The 13,099-nt window shown below is 38.8% G+C and overlaps 1 protein-coding gene across 1 annotated transcript in view; it reads left to right on the forward strand.

Annotated features, from left to right (window-relative positions):
- LOC105936860 (voltage-dependent R-type calcium channel subunit alpha-1E) overlaps positions 1–13,099 on the forward strand; it is a 160,047-nt gene that overhangs the window by 65,440 nt on the left and 81,508 nt on the right. Inside the window, exons 5-6 of the mRNA XM_036141670.1 lie at positions 8,334–8,439; positions 8,563–8,702. Coding sequence (XP_035997563.1) covers positions 8,334–8,439; positions 8,563–8,702 — 246 coding nt within the window. The remainder of the gene's footprint in view (positions 1–8,333; positions 8,440–8,562; positions 8,703–13,099) is intronic.

Here is a 13,099-nt window from a genome sequence, read left to right on the forward strand (position 1 = left end):
GTTGCAAGAAGCAGCCATCATGAATGCAGATGTTGGGTACCATCCTGTTGCACCAACTTTCCGACTCGTAATACTGACTTTAGGGGTTATTCAAGTTAAAATTTCCAACCCGGAGGTTGTGAATACCGACTAGTGAGGAAAAATGGAACCCACTATAAATACAGAGGCAGGGTGGAGAAATGAGGCAGAACACAAGTGAAAGTCATCAAGAGAAGACGAGGAGCAGCTGAGACCAATGAGGGCTGAGGGAGAGGGAGAATAATTAGTGTGGGCTGACAGGGAGGAACAAAGGGAAGAAATCCAACAGAATAATGCAAAATTAACAAGAAAGAATCAAGAAGTTAATCAACAATGAAGGAACTGTAACAGTAACACTAAGAGGATGTAAACAAAGAGAGAAAGGCATCTACAGAAATCCAAAACGTAAGGATTCTAACACAACACATTCTAATACATGGAATATGAAACACAAATGAGGGAAAAACAGATGGCTTCTCTAAAAGATGTTTTTTAAACTGATGCACAGAAATACAGAAAGAAAACAATAATTAATACAAGCTTAATTGAAGGATACTAGTAAATATTTGTATTGCTTGAAAACACTACTTCTTGATTTTTGATGTTATCTCAACATTATCATTTTCAGTAGCCAGCCTGTAGTGGCCTGTTTGACTTACTGCCAAACCTGCAAAGTCCTTTAGATTGCTGCAAAAATTTGTTTCCTAATTGCATCACATAATAAAAAGTAGCTAGTGGTGTTTCTCTGAGTGCCAAGCCATGGCCTTGTGTGATTTTTGCTACCTGAAAATGGTACAGACAGCTCACATCTTTTTCTTTAGGGAGGAGAAATGTTCACTAGTTTACTTCTCTTTTGGTTAATTGCACATTTGCCTGTTGCACGCACAAATGTGTTACATATGTGCATGCCCCAGCTACAGATTAGGAGCGGGGAGCATCACTATATAATACTTAGTGATTTTGAGGCTGGAACCCTTTAAAAATTCTGAATACTTTGAAGCTAGACACTGGAACATGCCTGGCCACATACTATTTATCAGGGTATTGCTAGATTTTTGTAATAAGTGAGAGCAAATCAAGAACAGACACCGATACTTAACCTACAAGCTAATGGTAGAGTGGTATTCACACACACACTCTCTTATAATCTCGTATCTGTGCAGGACATCTGGTAAAGGTCAGCGTTGTGTTTCTAGCACAACTTCTTGTTGTCTTCACTGTAAGAGAGTATGATCAATTCAAGAAAAATATCCAGAGACTTCTGTGGTTGGTGGAGTGGTGTGGGCGCACGTACATGATCCCATGATGTGTTTTTTAGATTTATTCGAGTGCACCGTGTCACTGACAACATCAGTGGCGGCTCACCGGAGCAAGGCGTGGTTACATTTGTGCGTGCATGAGTCTGACTGCAAGCTCGGCTGCCTGAGGGTGTAGCTGATGGAGGCTGATGGAGGCTGATGGAGCCCTGGCAGGGAAGAGGCAGGGCTTAATGAAGCACTCAGTCTCAGGTTAGACTCGCAGGCCTGCTGAGGACTGGCAGCTGCTCCTCTTGTCTGATCCCCACTGGGATCCCCCGCAGTGGGAAGTTTCCCATTGAGATGGTGTACCTCTAAATAATTGATTGTTGGATTTAATAGTTTGTTTCATCATTAGTGCAAGCAGAAATGATGTGAGAAATGAGAAGCAAACGAAGAGGTTTAGGTTCAAACAGTACAGCAGGGTGACCATATTGGTCTTGAATTATAGTTTCAGGATGTTGTTCTTGTGTTGAACTCCATTAATGATTAAAACCACTCAGATTAGTAATTTAATCAAGATATCATTAGGTTGCAAAGTCCATACATATTCCTCTAGAGCAGGGGGTCACCAACAGGGTGCCCGTGGGCACCAGATAGCCCCCGAGGACCACATGTGGCACCCTTGAGCCCTCCAGCACAAAACCTCCAGTGAGCTACATCTAAAATGTTATTTTATTCTGTTGATCTTCCTTTGGAATTACTCTTGCTTTTATATATATTTGAAAGCGACAATATCTTTAAAAAAGCATCAAAAATATGTTTATTTGACATAAAGTTAAAGTGAGCTCTGACTCTTCTAATTCAAAGGTCAGTGCTTGTATGACACAGTGCTAATGAAGTAGCTCTCAGTTTTAAAAAGGTCAGTGACCTCTGCTCTAGAGTCTGCATAGAGTTAAGCAGGATCATTCATTTCTTCCTAACTGAATTGCATCCTTGAATAAAAAATACAAATAGACAATTAGGAGGGAAATGATCCTTGTGGACTTGGTGTTTCTGGTGTCCTAAACTAATTTCTTTCTGAATGTCAAAATTATATATTTTTTCTCCACTGTTTTCACCCTTTTTCACTTGATCACAATATAAAGATGATCATCTAAACCATGGGCTCCAACACTTTTCAACCTGCGATTCCCAAAATAAAAAAATAACACTGCACTGCACCAGGGACTAGGTGACCCCAGTCCCTGGTGCAGTGCAGTGTTATTTTTTTATTTTATTTTATTTTATTTATTATTATTATATTATTATTATTATTTATTCTGTTCCTTTGCAAAACATTGAAAAATCTTCTGAAAATATAGGAGACGCCTCAGACTTTATAGAGCCACATCTTGACTATAACTGCAGCAAATCTGGATTGAAGTATCTGAAGAATATTTGTTCAATAAAGGTTTTAGTGGGCAGTGTGCCAGGCGGACCTCTGATATTGGCACAATTTAGCCAAATGTGCCAACGCTGGGCCAAATGTGTTTTTAACCTTATGAAAGGGAATCAGGTCAAATGAAAGCCATGCTAATTTCCACTGTAGGACTCTGGAAATTGTGTCACATGCCAATGTTTGACAAAGATGTGCGATAGGTTGTTGGGAAGGTATGACTTCAGTTTCCAAGGACACCAGACATGAGGGATGGAGCAAGAACTTATCTGTGTCCTGAAGCAATTTCCGGAAGAGGTCAGCATCTTCGATAGACCTTTAAATGGCATCAGTGCTGTAAAACCAATTGTATTTGTGAAAAAACTATTTTCACAAATTGTTTTAAAAACATTAACGCCTCCACCTTTGACGGATTAAGGAAAAATATGACCTTGTTTGAACTACTTTTAGAGAATGCGACAAAATGAGCTTATCTAGGACTTGATCAGGTCACACCATGTGACGTGATATTCACAAAATCTGAAAAACACATTGATTTATGTGCAAGTAATTTATGGGGGCTTGTTATTGGGATGAAAATAACAAGACAAATCCGGAAGAAGTCTAAACTGGGAAAAAGCAGACGATAACAAAAACTCTATTCCAGCAGCAGTAGCGCAGCAGTCAGCCAGTAAATCTCATACCCAGTCCTTGTCATGTTTGGGGTTAGTAAAGGACCCTAGTGCAGAGACTATTATGTGGAAGAAACAGAGTTCATTGATAATAAAGCAATAAAGATAACTTACAGGGGAATTGCAGGAAGAGCAGGACATGGAGCACAGGTGGTTTAACAGGAGAAACCAGTGAAGAAGGAAAACCTGTGAGATTAAATACTGAGGGAGGAGTGAAGAATGACACTGGAGAGTGACACTGATCCTGATCAAATGCAAAACCACTGAAAAGCAGTCCTAAAAAATGAGGAGGAAAAAGATTTGTATGGCTACGACCTGCAACACCATACCTGTTCTTGGTGTCATCTCATTATTGCACCTAGTCTTTAATTAGATGTACAAGATGGTGCACCTAATTAGGACATGTGTTAATTTCATTAACACCCAAACAGCTGATTAACAACCCCTCTACTACTTGACTTACCAGATCAATAATCTAGAAGTTAAACTGACTTGATACTATATAATCTGATTAAGAAGTGTTTCTTTAATATTTTTTATTTAGCCAAACTGGCTCCAACACATGCCTCAGATTATTTACAGATTTCCAATATGCCAGGCTCAGATGCCTTTGCTTCGCTTTGATTTTCACCTCTACATAATAACAATAATCACTGGGGTTTGGATCCAATCTGTGCTTGAGCGTATTCACAGATGCACGGGGCATCACACTCTTGTCTCTGCATCTATTTTTACACGCATGTTAGAGGAGTCGAGGCAGAGCGCCAGCATCACTGTGACTCAGAAGGCTCACGAGACGCCTTGCTCCTGAAGCTGGTAGACGAATCACGACATCAGCTGACACCCAGAACAGCAAGAGGGCCTGATGAGACAATTGTTAAGTTTGTAACACAGTGAAATTAACACATTTAGAACCGAAATGGAAGCATCAGTTACACTTATATCTGATGTGATGATTAAATCCATCCTGTATGTAAAGATGTTATATGTTTTACTATAAGAAAACATTAAATGGATAATAACTGGCTTAAATGACTGATTATCTGTTATTTGCAAAGAATCAATGGATGATTGTTATGAAATATCAACTCTACCTCTGCATTACACAACTTTTTAGTGCTCATATATTTAAATCTTGATATTGTGTATTCTGGGTTTGAGTGGTGCCCCCTAGAGGTCCAAAACCCACTAGTGTCCACAGCTAGTTCGGGACACTGGGCACCATCAGTTGGGCAGAATGGCTAAACCTGAACACGTCTATGCCAGCCTGGTACGCTCCACACTGCGGGCGAGGAGGAGGAGCCAAAGAAAAAGACTTGGGCTGATGAGAGTCTCTGCAGGAAAGACAGAAGTCCGTTAATACCTTGGACATCCATGGCGAGGAGTCTGTGCTGTTATCCCCTGATCACCCACCCACACAGACAGTCTCCCTACGCCCCCCAAACATATTATGAAGTGCATCAAGCCGGGTTCGAGGCCCCCGAATGGACAATTTTACAGTGGCTGTAAGGGTGTCTTGTGTGCATTGTTTTTGACAAAAGCAAACTTAGATGCCTCTAAGCAGTGGATCTACCTGTGAAATGCATGATGTATGCAGATGAAGCTTTATTGATCTGATCCAACATAATGATTATTCAAATCAATTAAATTTCAGCTACATTTATCTATATAGCGCCAATTCAAAACACTTCGTCATCTCAAGGTTCTTTACAAAGTCAAATTCAATCAAATCATCCAGACAGATCGAACCCCAGCAGATTGCCCCTAGCAGCATCCACTCCTCCAAAAGGAGCGTAGAGCCACAGTGGACAGTCGTCTGCATTGTTGATGGCTTTGCAGCAATCCCTCATACTGAGCATGCATGAGGCGAAAGTAGAGAGGAAAACTCCCCTTTAACAGGGAGGAGAACCTCCAGCAGATCCAGGCTCAGTATGAACGGTCATCTGCCTCGACCGATTGGGGGGTTAGAGAAGAAAGAGCAGAGACACAAAAAAAGCACAGAAGCACACATTGATCCTGGAGTACTTTCTGTGTTATATGGTAATAGAAGATGATCTGCCTAACCAGGATGATGTCACAGCTAACAGAACGCCAGACCAGGTGTACCTACTTTGAAGAAAAAAATGACAGAGAACAAAAAGTTCAAAGTTGAAATAACAACAACCAAAGCAAATTGGAGAACAGTAGGAGAAATCAGTAGAGTGAGAAAAATAGACCCTGATGTCCTCCAGTAGCCTAAGCCTATAGCAGCATAACTATAGAGGAAACTCAGGGTAACATGAGCCGCTCTAACTATAAGCTTTGTCAAAAAGGAAAGTTTTAACATTAGTCTTAAAAATAGATAGGGTGTCTGCCTCACGGACCAAAACTGGGAGTTGGTTCCACAGGAGAGGAGCCTGATAGCTAAAGGATCTGCCTCCCATTCTACTTTTAGAGACTCTAGGAACCACCAGCAGACCTGCAGCCTGAGAGCAAAGTGCTCTGTTAGGAACATACGGGATAATCAGAGCTCTGGTATATGATGGAGCTTGATTATTAAGGGCTTTATACGTTAGAAGAAGAATTTTAAATTCTATTCTTGATTTAACAGGAAGCCAATGAATGGAAGCTAAAACAGGAGAAATATGATCCCTCTTGTTGATTTTCATCAGAACTCTTGCCGCAACAAGCATGCCTTGACCAGCGTATCTTTTTGTGGTTTCTCCCCTTTGGAAGATTTACATATACAGTAATATCAACTACATCAAATAGTTTATATAGCGATGGCCCCTTTATTTTTCTATTTTGGACAAAGTCAGAAACATTCTCATTGTTTTGGTAGTAGTGTTGTGATTTATTTTTCACCAATACTTAGCAACTTCTAGAATTTAGTCTGATGCATGGGGTCAAAGTCTAGCTTCTGCATGTCAGCACATGAGATACCTCCACACACGCGCTTCCGCTGCCCAGTAATGGTTTTGTAACACCGACTTTCAGTGGCTGGAAGAGGATCCTGTTGCTTGGATACCTTCCTCCCATGCCTTTCCATCTTCATTTCCTCACTTTCCTTTTCCCTTCCTTCATTCTTCCCTTACTCTTGCCCTTTAGTTTGTTGCGATGTGTGAATAGCTAATTCAAAGAGCTCATTAAAATGAGCCTGCGTCGCAGAAGGACCAAAGATACTGTCCACGTGAGAATTTATCCAGTAACAGATGATTGTGGCCGCTTTCACACTTATTTTGTTGTTACTGTTGTTTACTGTGGTTTTGTTCTCCCAGCAGCCAATCTGAGGCGCAGCCCTGGTTTGTCTCAGAGCCCCTACAGGCTTTCGGGAGTACTGTGTTTGCTCTCTGTATTTAACTTTTCATCACTCATTTGTTCCTGAGTGACCCTGCTGGATAAAACTGCCAACAAAGCATCGATCTGTCCGGCTTCACTCGCCTCCTCCTCACCATGCTGTTTCGCAAGCATCCTACTTTCTCTATAACATCATCTTCTCCTCCAGTGATCAGCTTACTTCTCTCCCTTATCTCTTCCTCCTGTTGTGTGCTTCTCTATAATCTCTGCCTCCCTATTTCTTCGGCGGTGTGTCCCCTTTTTTTTGCAGGCTTAAGATGCCTTCTGCACATAAACAGGTGAGAGGATAGTGCCTGCATTAGGCATTAGCTAGCTAGATAGATAGATTTCAGCAACCAGTACACCTCTCACTCTCTCATCTCTACTACTATTGGTTTTCTCTATTTCTGTATCTGTTTGTGTAACAGCTGATTCCAGATAAGATAAAGGCTGTTTACTGTTACCTCTCAATCCCAAGACTCATAATTCACCAGGCTAATAATGTTTGATCCTTTAAATACAATTTAAGGGATCGAACTTATCTGACCATCAGATTGTAACATCAGCTCAGGTGCACTTTGGTTATGCATCAGTAAAATTATCTACAGAACATCAGTAACTCCATTTTTTAATGACTTGAAAAATGAATGGTTTAGAGTTATCTAGTCAAAGCTCATAGTTAAGATCTAACTTAATGCTACGGGCACGTTTTTCCACCAAGAGAGACAAAATCAGTTATTAGCTTTTCTCACATAGGGGCAGGCTGGTGTGGACAGCTTTTTCTGGTCATGTTATCTTGTGACGAGTAAGCAAATGTAGAAGAAATCTGTAGGGGGGAACAAATTTCCTTTGTCTGGCGTCAAGAGAAGCTGAGAATCACACAGAAACACAGATAATCTGTATATATTTGCATTATTTAATACAATAAAAACTCAAAATCAGGAATATTGAATTCGAAAATCTATCAATCTGCTAAAGGAAATTGTGTTTTTCACAAGTGCAGCTTTTGCTCGCTCTTTAATAATTTTAGTGGAGATGAGTTTTATATTGCAAAAGGGAGTTTTGTTAATTAGAGTTAAATTATTGTTAAGCAAGTGAGCAGAGTGTGTGTAGAAAGACTCCTGTATACCTTAGGTGTCAAACACCAGTCCTTTAAAGGCCAGCATCCTGTGACTTTTAGTTGTGTCTCTTCTTTAGTATTACTCAATAAAACAATTAGCACATCAGCATGAATCTGTGGTACTTGTTCGTTTTTACTATTTATATCTCACTCTGCAGGTGTAGAAGAAGACTCAGATGATGTTATCTTGTTCTCCCCATTTTCCTCTACTCTATTTTTCCCCTTTTAGTATTTTGTCTCGTCTTTTTCTCTTCCTTTCACTTCTACCTTCCCGTCATTGCTACTCTGCCATACAGGATGTGTTTAAAAAAAAGAAGAACAAAAAAGAATCTGTAGTGCTTGATTACAACCCTGAGGAGACAATTCAGCCATTTCATTCAGGTGTGTTGGACCAGGGACAGATCTAGAAGTTGCAAGACATTAACCCTTGAGGTATGGAGTGTTGCTAATTTTAATAAAGTTGCCATTGTTTACCTTGCTTAAACTGAATTTTGTCATCATTCACAATGTTGAGGTCCTTAACTTCAATCTTTCACTCCATTCGAGTACATGATCCTCACTACCATCATTGCCAACTGTATTGTCTTGGCTCTGGAGCAGCACCTTCCTGGCGAGGACAAAACCCCCATGTCCAAGAGACTGGTGAGACGCTCAGACATGGAAACTGAAACACACACAGAAGTCTTAAGTTTTTTTTGTTTTTTTTTTTACATCTGAGTCCTGTATGCTAACAATTTACCCGATTTATGCATTTTCCACCAACAGGAGAAGACTGAGCCTTACTTCATAGGAATGTTCTGTTTGGAGGCCGGGATAAAGATCATCGCTCTGGGCTTTGTGTTTCATAAAGGTTCCTACCTCAGGAATGGCTGGAATGTCATGGATTTTATTGTGGTCCTCAGTGGGTGAGTCCATCGTTAGTTTTGTACATGTGTTTGGTCACATATACACTATGATAATCTGTGAAATGGGATTAGTATTTTGAACAGAAATGAATGCTTATTCTAAGAGATGCTATGAACAAACAGTACAACCCAATCTTTAGCTGTTTTTAACTGTTAACTGTCATTGTGTTAAGTATCAATTTATTACACATGTTTGTTGCTCTACAGCTTTCGAGTCCACTTTAACCATGCTGGATGCAAACTTTGTTACGTTCATTTAATATCCCAGAACTGTTGGAACACTGAATTTATCTAATTTTATTCTGTAGATAAGGTCTGCTAGAGCTTTGTTTGGTTTAATATCAGTGCCACAAGCAATGTTGTGAGTGTTGTTTTTTAACTAGGGTAAGAATACAAAGAAGATTATTGTGTCATATAAAAGTGACCATACATAATTTATAAATGTCATTATGACAGCACCAGGATAGGAGCAATAACGACATACCAGAATGGCAGGTAAGGTCATTAAAGATAAACAACAAAACGATTATTTCTTTGCACTTGAGTTATAGGCTCTGGTCTTTTATTAACCAACCAAACTTTTCATGTGCGCTGATGTATGTGCAGTAAAATTTGCATCTAAAATCATGTCTTGTTCATCCAACATATATATTTTAAAACATGAAAATATAACTAATCAGGAACCAAAATTAATAAAAGATGCAGCATGTGTTTTCCACCAACAAAACAACTCATATAAACACAATTACATGCGAAAAACGTGTAATATTTAGATGCTACTTTGTAGTTAAGTTTAAAATAAAATAAGTTTCACAAGTTTGTTAATGAGTTTTATGGTTTGAGGATCAAACAACTCATAAAATGAGGAAATGTATTAAAGCTTGACTTGAAGGCAAACAATAACAAAACCATATTTGTACAACTGAATATCAATGAAAAGAAAAGGAAGACATGCTGCTTCATGCACATGTAAACTAGTGTTTCTGTACATCATTTAGAAAAGTTATAGCTAAAATGAATGTTTATTCTGCCACCATAATTGCATAAGTTACAGTACAATAATTAAAGCAAAATAAAATACAGAGAACTAATCTTGGTGCAATATGAGTTACAGGCACCACTACTTTACCTTCAGGTTAAGGTAGCATATTGTTTTTAATATCCTTTGGTTAGTTAATATTGTGGATTTTTTTGCCGTGGACTTTTTCTGATACTATCATGCAAACAAATAAATATACATGAGTGAATATTATTCCTTCTGATGTTACCTAACAACTGTCACAACCACATAAAGCACAACATGAAGACCTGTTTCATCTCAGTCATAAAAAAGCCACAGAAACTGGAAATGCATAAGCTAAAGCTCGATAAATTAATCTAGATATATCCTATAATACTCATTTCCATAGGTTTTTGAAAAAGGAAACTCTTATACATACAGATGAAAAAGTGCAAAAGTCAGAAAACAGTGTACCCACACCTCTTAGCTACTGATTTGCAACTGTACCTTTCTAATAAACACTGACCTGTTTAGTACCAAAACAAGCTTTTAGTGCAAACAGCTTCTAATACAATAATGGAGCACTTTTAAAGTACTTGGCATGCAACATCCAAATCAAAATGCTGCAAAATGCAATCAAACCAAGGAGGAAGTTGACTTTGAGTAAATAGAAGGCAGGAGAGACCATAAAACTATAAAACGACACTTGATATCCTTGTTAAAATACAAATACCACTAACAAAACATGTATAAACCCATAGCATGTTTTAAACCATCAGCATTTTGGAAAAGTATCCGAAAAGACTAACTATGTACAACTGCAGCAGTCTAATTTCCACCCTCATCTTTGGCTATGAAATGATGGCCAAAATAATTTACCAGTGCCAGGTTCAGGTCTGCACACAAACCATTATACACAGAAGAAAGTACTGTTAAGGCTTACTTTTAACAAGAAATAAACCAATATAACTGCCACTAAGATCCAAGATGCCCGTTGTAATTGATAAATGATATATATATATATATATATATATATATATATATATATATATATATATATATATATATATATATATATATATATATTTCAAATGTGTGTATACGTAAAGGAAGCAGAGCAGAGAATCAATCCTCTGAAGTGAGAGTCCGTTTTTAGCCAAAAAAACTGAGCACCTCTGAAATAGCCTCGTGAGACCATCCTGATCTCGCGAGCTTTCAAGGTTTCACTCGCAGATCAGTCTGGCTACTCTCCGTTAAAGAAAATTTGGAGCCGTTCACCAAACGAACGTCCAATCAGCGTTGGCTTTGAGGCGGGTTGAGGTGTGACGCAACCAGAAGCGCGACAGTTCAGTCTAAAGAACATGGCGGCTTCAGCCGATGAAACTAGCGTTAGCGTGGCTATCGAGCAAGTTTTATCGGAATTACAGAGTATTTCTCTGCTGAGCTAACGAGCCTTTACCTGCAGTAGCAAGAGTAGTTTGGCTTGTGGTTGTGTTTTTGTCGTCGCTCGTAACAGAGCGACGACGAATCTGATTGGTTCATTTGGCCCGTCTATCACCAACATAGGCCAATCAGCTAACCAGTATTTTCGCCCCTTCCCAAAATTACTTCAACGGAAGGTTTCCAGTTGGATATGCGGAGCAAATCTATCTGGCGGAGTCAGGTAACCTCTGAAATACTTTCTTCTCAAATACCATGACACAACATTTTACAACTACAGCCCATTAAAATTCCTAAAATTTTAAAGTACCAGTTTTATCTTGAATGGGATTTGCAATCATTAAGCTGGTGTGGATTCTCAATCATTCAGGGCATGACCATTTTAAGTGCTTAAGTAGAAGCTAATTGAAATTCGTGTCTTGAAGATTTTTTTGTATTTTTTGAGTTCAAACCACACTTTAAACACATGTTACTTCCAACCATGTTTAGAAGTGAGCAAGCCTTTTGGATAAGTGGTAAATCATTAAAAAAAAAAAACAGGAGAATCAGAATAAACTTTATTCTCCAATTTTGTGGATACAGACAGGGAATATGACTTCGGATTCCAATCAGAAATCCAGAAGATGTTCAACTCTCTTCTACTTAATTAAGCACTTTGCACCAGACCATTAAGATGGATATTATGCATCATCATATTTTACCTAAAATATCACCACTACTGTGACTTTTTGTTCTTTAAAATACTTGAACAACTGCATCTGTTTGTTTACAAAAAGACCTCGATTTTGTCATTAGACTGGAATTTATTGAGTTTTTTTGTAACCAAAATAATTATTTTATGTAGATTGGTTCAGTTGTGTGAGTTCAGTTAGTGTATTTTTGTATTTTATAAGGCTGAGGAGTTGTGTATGACACACAAACATACTCGTAGGATAGTAGAACTAATATTCACATCAAATAAAAATCATGATCATAGTGACAGTGCTAATTGAATGCCTCTTAGAAATGGTGAGATTGGGATATGGTGACCATTCAGCAAAAGTAGCTGAATGGTCCCCAGGCAAGTGCAAAAAGTGCAAGAAGTGCAAAAATAATCTTTTTCAATGTGGAAGCCTTGTTTTTGTATTTCACATTTGTGCAGCCAGTCTTTAGTTTAGGTTGATATTATTGAGTTTTTGATTACTCTCATTACATTTTTGTTAGGGCAAGGGAGAATAGATTCAAAGGCAACCTTTTAGATATACATCGCAAGTAAAGTAATTGAGTCCATATTGACTTTTGAACTGACTCACTTCTACATGTCACAGATTCAAATGACAGATTTAGCCATCACTGTGATTTTAAAGGGATGAAAATGGTCAGCAAAGGTTGTTTAAATCTTGCTTGGCTTTCCATGACAATATCTTCAACAAGACATTGTATTTCTTTATTCAACTCATTATCTGTAAATCCAAGAACCCAGTAGATCAGCAGTTCTAAAATAATCTGACCAGCCGGTGGGCACCATCAACCATGCTACGTTTAACATCTGTTGATGCTAAACGTAGATTACCGTAAATCTCCTCTCTTCTCCATTCTGTGGCTGATTTGGACTTCAACAAGTTGTCCTCACCGTATCCACCTCTGTTGTTGCAATGCAATTGACTAAAAAGCAGTTTGTGTTAAAAAGCTATTGAACGTGTGTGCTCCGATGGCGCAGGCAGGGGTAGTGAGGACGACCTATATAGAGAGCCCTTCGTCCTTAACGTTGCTCACCCAGGTTCAGATTATCTTCCATTACCTTATAACTTAGAAAGGATTCCTGGATCAATGTGTGCTTCTGTTCTTTTTGGTTTCTCTTGTGTCTCTGTTCTGTCTTCTGTAACCCCCAGTCGGTTGAGGTAGATGACCGTTCATACTGAGCCCGGTTCTGCTGGAGGTTTTCCTCCCTGTTAAAGGGGAGTTTTCCTCTCCACTG

Source organism: Fundulus heteroclitus, chromosome 9, assembly GCF_011125445.2.
Source record: "Fundulus heteroclitus isolate FHET01 chromosome 9, MU-UCD_Fhet_4.1, whole genome shotgun sequence".
In the NCBI taxonomy this organism is placed as follows: Eukaryota; Metazoa; Chordata; class Actinopteri; order Cyprinodontiformes; family Fundulidae; genus Fundulus; species Fundulus heteroclitus.